The sequence below is a fragment of the Colletotrichum jinshuiense genome, chromosome 6 (genome assembly GCF_051148585.1).
Source record: "Colletotrichum jinshuiense chromosome 6, complete sequence".
Classification (NCBI taxonomy): Eukaryota; Fungi; Ascomycota; class Sordariomycetes; order Glomerellales; family Glomerellaceae; genus Colletotrichum; species Colletotrichum jinshuiense.
This window is the reverse complement of record NC_139313.1, coordinates 3,654,146-3,662,205: the sequence shown is the minus strand read 5'-3', so window position 1 is coordinate 3,662,205 and position 8,060 is coordinate 3,654,146. Positions and strand designations below refer to the sequence as shown.

General features: G+C 57.9%; 2 protein-coding genes across 2 annotated transcripts; both read right to left on the bottom strand.

The window, feature by feature from the left end:
• On the bottom strand, window positions 1-1,629 carry EsH8_VI_000944 (uncharacterized protein; the record flags this gene model as incomplete). The annotated part of the gene is made up of 1 exon (XM_083272197.1): window positions 1-1,629. One exon carries the CDS (start codon window positions 1,627-1,629, stop codon window positions 1-3), a length of 1,629 nt encoding a protein of 542 aa, XP_083127371.1.
• A 4,473-nt stretch (window positions 1,630-6,102) lies between these two features.
• On the bottom strand, window positions 6,103-7,220 carry EsH8_VI_000943 (histone H1/H5 family protein; the record flags this gene model as incomplete). The annotated part of the gene is made up of 5 exons (XM_083272196.1): window positions 6,103-6,339; window positions 6,399-6,661; window positions 6,717-6,870; window positions 7,070-7,096; window positions 7,155-7,220. The coding sequence occupies 5 exons, from the start codon at window positions 7,218-7,220 to the stop codon at window positions 6,103-6,105; spliced, it is 747 nt and encodes a 248-aa protein (XP_083127370.1).
• Between the last annotated feature and the right edge of the window lie 840 nt (window positions 7,221-8,060).

Here is an 8,060-nt window from a genome sequence, read left to right as displayed (position 1 = left end):
CTATTTCCCTTGTGCTGCCCTCAATGCATCCACCTCCCTCTGCAGAGCGACCAGGTCTGCAAGAATGTCAGCCCCCTTGCCTGCGTCTGCCGCGGTACTGTCCTGTAAACCGTCCTCGACTCCAGGTTCCTCTGGTACGTTACTGCCCAAGGCCCTTGTGCTGTCAATGCTTGTCCTCCGCATGCCCGACCCGAACCCGTCAATGCTTCCGCGGCTGCTACCTCTTTGGCGTGGCGGCGGCGGCGGCGGGGCATTCTCCTTTCCGCCGCTAATTTTCCTGCTGGGGGCATCAATGCTTCTGAGACTTGGAGGCCGACGAGTTGATGGATTGCGCGCCGGAGGTGGCGGCGGGGGAGATGCCTTTGGAGGCGTGTTTCCCACGGCATGTGCAAAAATATCAGCGTCGGACGGAGCTGGACTGGTAGCATTGAAAGATGCAGCAGATGGCGATGTTAGTTGAAATGACTGTCGATGCGACGCATGTGGACGCCGGGGAGGCGGTGGAACAGGGGCATTGATGCTCCTGAAGCTCTCTGAGCGTGACCGCTGCGACTCCAGCGAGGAACGAGGCGGCGTGTCGGCGTCATCGCCGGCCGGAGCATTCATCGCGGCAGCAGAGGCAGTAAGGGATTGGCTCCGTGCGTGACCCCGACGTGGTGGAGGGGCTGGTGTCGGCCTTTTGCCCGACGTCGGAAGAGCCGGGTTGGGTGTAGTGCTTGAGATGGGGGAGTCCTGCTCCGGGACCTTCCCAGCGGCCTCTTGGGCAAAAACGTCTTCCGTCTCGTCCCCTCCATGGCTGCTGGGTGCTGGCGGGAGGGGTTTGTTGACATCAGATGGAGAGATGGGCGAAGCGGCCTCGGAGGAGATGGTTGGCCGTTCTGGGGTTTGGACACTAATCTTTCTGCCGTGTCTAGAGCTTGGTGGAGGGGGCTTCTTCTTCACAGATGTAGGGGATGTTATCAAGGAGCGACGATCCTCAGCATCGCGGTCTGCAATATCCGGTGACGTCCGCGGCGTTTCTGGCTCAGGCGCGGCATAAGATGCATCGGCCCCTACGTGGTGCGGCAGATATGGTGCGCTTGGGTTGTCTCCCTGCAACTGTGATTTCTGTTGAGAGGCTCCCGCACCAGCCTGGCCGGTGAGCAGCAACATCTTGAATGCATTGACATCCATCGATTTGCCGGCTCCGCCCGAAGAGGGCTTCCCGTCCGCCAAGCCTTCCAGATCCTGCAATGTCTTGCTGAAGGGGTTGTCGGGGGTGTTGTTCGCGTTGGCGATGCGAAGCGGCGCAGCCTCGGGCAAGCCGCCGGGAAGCTCGGGAAACCTCTTTTCGAAGTGGTCGTCGTCGTCGTCCGAGGCGTCGTCACTGCTCTCATCGTGCCGGCCAAAGCCCCTGCTATGTACAGATTCGGGAGACGAGGGGGAAGATGGCGGCGGGGACAGCACCCTAACCTTCTTCACAACTTTTGGCTTTGCTGGTCGCAGCTCTGGTGGCGGGGGGGCATTGTCCCTCGAGATGCCGGATGTGATGGACTGAAGGAAGGCCGAGGTCGTCACGGGCTGGGGCGTAGACGTGGGCGAGGAGGTGGAAGTAGACTTCCTGCGGAAGGGGTTGTGTTCGGAGGCCATAACTGCGGAGGGGGCAATGGCTTGGGGCGAGCGGGATTATCTCGTAATGAAGGTATGTCGAGGGAGGTGTTAGGCAGCCGCCATGGTCCTGTCCCGGGGGGAAGGACGTGAAAGCTGTCGTAATCGCCGGGGTGACGCTAACGACGTAGGCTGCGAAGACGAGGATGTCTAGAGAGTCAACTCCGACGATGATCGATTACGGGGAGGAAGGCTGGCTGGCTGGGCAAAGCGGACTATGTCGGATCGCCAGGTAGACAGATGGAGGGGGTACGGGTACTGCGGGCGGCGTCAGTTGAGTCGGCCGGAAGAATCGGTTGGGACGCAATCCAGTCGCAAGGGAACGGGGATTTGGGGGTCGGGGTGACGGGCTGGCGAAGAGGGGAAAACGGGGACTATTTTCGTGCTTACTTACCCAGGGCGACGAACGGTAGAGTATGAGGATGCTGTCGGCCAACGGAGCTGGACCCAATGCGAAGAGCGCTGGTGCGAAAAATGGGCTGCCTGGTAAAGTATGGTTGGTGCAGTGGTGTGGTGTAGTGGTGTAGTGGTGTAGTGGCAGTGCTGGCGGAGGTTGTTGGGTTGGACTGCGATCAGGTTGACGGCCAAGTTCTGGGCAGGGCGGATGAGATGGGGCGGGATTGGATAGGACAAGACGTCAGTCCAGACAAAAGGTACGGCGCAAAGCAGATGGGCGGATGGACCAGGGAGGGTGTGGATAAGGCAGGGTAGCTATCAGCTTATCGAGCCCTGCCGGGCGTGGGTGCGGGATGCTGCTGGATGCTGGTGCTCTGCGGTGCGTTGCGTTGCGACGTAGGGGTGGGTGGGTGGTGGTTGACGACACTTGGATGGGACCTCGATGGAACCTGACGGGGGATGATGCAAAAAGAGGAGCCGATCGTGCTGCCTGCCCTGCCCTGTCTCGTCCTGTCGAGTTGTGTCGTGTCGTGTCGTGTTGGAGGCCAGATCAAGCCGAGATTCCACCTGCGTTTCCTCGTCCAGCTGCAGTTCCAGATACAGACGCAGCTCGGTCAATCCGTCAGCAGTTTGGAGAAGGGAGAGGGGAGAAGGGGAGGACGAGGGCAGGTACCAAACGTCCCTAATCAGCTGGTCTCGCCTTGTCAGTCATGCTGTTGCTCACAGACTGGACTGGACTAGACTGCTGCACAGGACAGGACAGGATGTACCTGGTACCTGGCGTGCCTTCATCGCCGACAGCTGCGTCCCTTCCCTTCTCCCCCACATGCCTCGAAACGGACGGGAAGGAGCGCACAAGCCAGCCTTGACTAGCGCCTTGTGCCTCAACCGGGCTAGTACTGTGTACATCTCAGGTGCTGCCACGCCTTGCCTCAAGGCGTCCTGTGTGTGAGTGAGTGTGTGTGTCTTCATCAAATGTGTTTCCCTTTCTCTCACTCAGACAAACTCTCTCCCGTCCAATTCTCTCTCCGACCCCCCGTTGCTCGTTTTCTCGTCTTTTTTCCCCCCTCAATGCGCTGCGCCGTTGCCTCGCGCCGGCCACACCGCCCAAGCTGCACACAAGCTCGTATTCTTCCCTTCAACCCTTCTCTTTTTATCCCTCCCCCAAACTAGACCGATCCCGCCTGGCAGCTTCGGCCAAAACGTCCCCTATAATGAACCCCTCTAATCGTCAACGCTCAGGACCCCTCCCCGTCCCCTCGCCCCCAACTGTACGGTTGCCCCCTGCACCTGTCGCTCATGGCGTTCCGGATTGACAACAGGGATCCCGGGCCGTGGATGGCATCGAAAGGCGAGGGAAGCATGAACAAAGGCCCAGAATCGTGGGATGGATCTGCTCCCCCCCTCCCCTCCCTCTTCGCCGAGCTGTTACGGGAAGGGACAAATAATACGCTGTGTACTACAGAAAGCTCCCAGACGCCGTCGGCGCTTGTGCACGTCAGTATCTCAGCCCACACCTCCCTCCGAGTGCACAATGTACCTGATACATCAGTCACCACGGCCCAGCTGGTGCGGATTGATGGCATGTCGCCTTCCACCTCGACCATCAACACCCCCAAAACATCAAGGTTTGTTTCAGGAACACCAATGGGAAGCAAGCTCGAGGCTAGCCATCCACGTCACACCTTGCACGTCAGACCTGCACCTTTTTCGCTCAACTGTCTGTTAGCACTGCAACTGCGCGTGCGCGCGTGCGCCAGCTGCCGCCCCGGCCGCAAAAGTATTGCCAGTTCTGTCTCGTCGGCACTGCATGGTAGTTCAACTACAGGGCAAGAGGGTGAGAGAGAGGGGAGGATAGACAGACGGAGCCGCGGTAGCATTGTCTGCAGCCAGAGAGCACCGAGCTCGACATTTGACACCGTTCCACCTGCTCCCGTTGCCGTATCACCAATGGGGTTTGCCCGTACCCGTAGCCTAGCCATAACCTAGTCGTAACCGCCCACACCTTCTCTTTTCTCAAGCCTTCCCCCGCACCGCCGCCCGTGACCACTTTTTGTCAGTCATTGCCAGCTAGTCATTCCATCCGTTGGCCTCCCGAGCATGAGGGGGTGGATGGTATCGAGGCATTTGGTCGGGGAGCAGCGGCCACGTGACGTCCGGCGTCGTCCACCGACCTGGGCAGGATCCCGTCATGGCTTCGTCCACTGACTGATACGGGGTCCCAAAGTCCATCAACGTGGCTCCAGGCCTCCGCGGCCGATCGACTCTTCATGGCAGCCTTCAATCATGTAGTCAATGATCAATCAGTCATCAGTAAGGGAGGGGGAAATATCCTCCTCCCATCCCCCATCCCCCATCCCCCAACGGCTCTCTCGGCATCCCTCATCCCATCCATTCTCGGTGTGTGTGGAAGTACGAAGAGTTGAGGATCTGGACCTTTGATGCTGACTGGTGTGGCGCCGTCCGCTGTTCGCGGCACGTGTCAACCCGTCGTCTTCCCCATTGGCAACCCGAGCCACAGCACGCCCCTTCCCCCGTACCATCCAGAGATCAGAGTTATTGCTCCAAAACAACCCCTTCCCAAAACAAGCCCGAATCACCCCCAACAAGGAAAAGAAGAAAGAAAGGAAACCCTCATATGCTTGCCATGTACTCAAACCTCCTCAGTCCCTCGACAGGCCAGAGAGCCACTATGTCGAAAAGAGTAGGGGGGTTTATTATTTTCTTCAATAAAAATCATAAACGTATATCCTACCTATACCCATTCAGCGTGGGCTTGTGCACACCTCCTCAGCGTGCCCGAACCGAGAAACTCGGGTCCGTGTTTGTGAGGAGTGAAGCCGCGTCCAATGGGCGTCGGGTCTCAGGACAAGTCATGTCAGGGCCACACACACAACGAGGGAGGAGAAAAGAAATCACAGGAGCCCTAGTGATTGCCCTCCCTTATGCTCATCATAGCAAGGCTGAAGAAAGAGGAGGAGGGGGAAATGGGGAGAAGAAGGGAGGAGCAAAGCAGAGCGGCAACCACGACAAACTTTGCGCCGTCCAGAGTCGAAAGACGGCCCCTCCAACCCGGGGGGCACGTGACGCCTCTGGCCGCAAACACGCCCGGCCCGGCAAACCATCTCCATGGCCAGTCTCCTCGGTTGGGCATTGAAATTTTTTCATAATTTTTTATTTTTTTTCATCATTCCTTCCGTTCCTTGGTTCCGACCTTGTGGCAGGCGCGCAGTTGAAGAAACCTGGTGCCTTTTTGGGTTACCAAAACGTAAACAATAAGACCCTGGAAAACCAGACCGCGTCGGCTCCACACCGAAACCCCTTTGGGGGTCCGCATCGCCCTCGAACTTTCCCGCACGTCACAGACCGTGGGCAGGTCGCCCTCCATCTCTCCTACTCTTCCCCCGTTTCCTTTCCTTCTTTCCCACTCATTTCCCTTCTCGGAATCCGAAGGGATCATCATACGAAAAAACATCATTTCCTTCCTGAAGACGTCTCATTTGCGCGCCCGCGCGCACTCATTGCCGGCTGTGCCCCTTGGTACTATAATAAACCCCTTTGCTCGCATCCGTATTACAGACCCTGCTCCTCATTTCTCGCTCTTACGCGTCAGTCATGGCAAACACGCTCGCAGTGCATATTCAAGTCGAGCTAGCATGCTCTTTCGTGTGAACAGTGAAAGGCTCCCATCGTTGGTATATCGCGTGAGCTATAGTTACAGTAGTCGAGGGATAAACCCAAAACCAAGACGCATACAGTTGCGCGCGCACGACGCGGAAATCTCAAAGACAAAAGCCCAGAATCAGCACATCCCGACCCCGTCCCTCTTCCGGCCCAGAGAACACACAGGACACATCAGTATGACGCGCAATAAATAAAAACAGAAACGCGCAATGGAGGCATCGCGTTTTCCCCCCGATTGGTTTCCCACCAACCTTCCCGGCCCTTGACCTTTCCCAGTAAAATCGAGACTCCCGTTAACGCCTTTCGAGAAGATTCGTGACCAAACATTTGAAAGCTGCGCAAACCCGACATTCATCATCGTGGACGCGGATGCACTCATGCTGAGGCGGCGGGAGCCTCAGCCTTGGCCTCCTTCTTGGAATCCTTCTTGGCGGTCTCCTTCTTGGCCGCCGCCTTCTTCGGGGCAGCAGCCTTCTTGGGAGCGGCAGCCTTCTTCTCCTTGGGCTCCTTGACCTCCTTCTTGGCGGCGGGCGCCTTCTTCTCGGGTTTGGTGACACGGCCAGTCTTGGTCTTGCTCAGAACAGCAGGCTTCTCCTCCTTGGCGGGCTTCTCCTGAAGTCATGTCAGTAAGTTGAGCTTGTGAGAGCAGTGAGTGGCGAGTTGAAACATACAGCAGCGGCCTTCTTGGCAGCAGGCTTCTTCTCCTTCTTCTCGGCGGCAGCCTTCTTGGGAGCAGCGGCCTTCTTCTCCTTGGGCTCCTTGACCTCCTTCTTGGCGGCGGCCTTCTTGGGGGCAGCAGTCTTCTTCTCCTTGGGCTCCTTAGCCTCCTTCTTGGCGGCAGGGGCCTTCTTCTCAGCAGCGGGCTTCTTCTCGACAGCCTTCTTCTCAGCGGGCTTAGGGGCCTTCTTGGCCAGCTTGGTACCGCCGGAGGGGCCTGAGGGGGGTTAGTAAAGTGACGCGATACTGAAAATAATGACTGTCAAACATACCCTTAGGCTGCTCAAAGACACCCTTCTCAACACCGGCACGGATGGCCTTGTTGAAGAGCGAGTCGAACATGTTGTCGCTGACGGTGTTGATCTGGTTGTTGGCCTTGACGTACTTCTTCAGGGACTGGCGGGAAGATCCATTGCGGTCCTTAAGCTGCAAGCGGAAGACGCGTCAGTAATCGACATATATACTCATGGTATTGTGCATCCTTATGAGATGCAATGGGCGGTGACGCGATCGAGGACCACGGGCGCAGGTGCGCGAGGCGCTAAGTGACCAAACACAGCTGGCCCGTGGATCCGCCGATGCGCGTAACCCTTTGCGCCGGAGGGAGAGGAGTGATAAAACATACAGCAACAATGGCATCAGTGATCATATCCTGCAAAGCATTAGCAACGAAGTCGAGGTGCAAAAGAGCCGGGTTATTGGGGACGAACCTGGTAGCTGGCGTGGGTGGCCTTCTTGGGAGCGGCGGCAGCGCCCTCGGTCTTCTTGGGAGGCATTGTGATTGATGTGGTGGGTGAGGTTGAGGCGTGGGAAAAAGTTGCAATCAAGCGGATGCAATCGAAAGGGCGATTGAAGTCGATGGAGAATCAAGAGAGGATTGGTTTGCGAAGAAGGTTGGCGCGTTGTGGTTGAGAGAGACAAGAGGAGAGAGATCCGGAACGAGAGGGGGTGAGGGAGCGCGTGCGTGGGGACGGGGCATGTTTTTATAAATGGGCGGGGGCAGTTGGGCGCGGTACGCAATCAGTAACTTTTGGCCCTTGGCCCTGGAGGGGGGGGGAGGATTTCTTTGGTGCGGTGCGGTGCCAATTGGGGATGGGGGGGACCGGTTGCTAAACCACGCGGACGGGCGCCTTGGGCGAGGAGCTCCCGTTCCCCCCCTCCACCCACCACACCAACACCTCATCTCCCACACCAGTTGGCCAACACCATGACGGTCCAGAATGATGTTGGATGTCGTTCCGTCGGATCTAGCAAGGCCTGGTCGATTCGGGTAGTTGGCAGATGTGGCAGGTGCAGCAGGCGCATGTAGGAAAGAGCGTGGCAGAGCCCCAGCTTACGTGCTTCCCCTCCCCTGACTTACTTTACTGTTCCCTACGTCGGTCGACCTACGTGATCGCTCGTCGCTCGTCGCTCGTCCCGCACATCTCGGCTGCCCACCTGCCTCAACTCAAATCGCCGATTAGCGCTGGAACCGACGAGATGTGCGTCTCTATTTCGGACGTGTCTAATTAGTGGGCGCGGTGCTGTTCCAAGGAATCCTCGGCCAGTGACCGTTTCCAGCACGACGGGGTTCTCTGTCTGACGACGGCCTTCGCTCCATCGCCAGTGCCATCTTC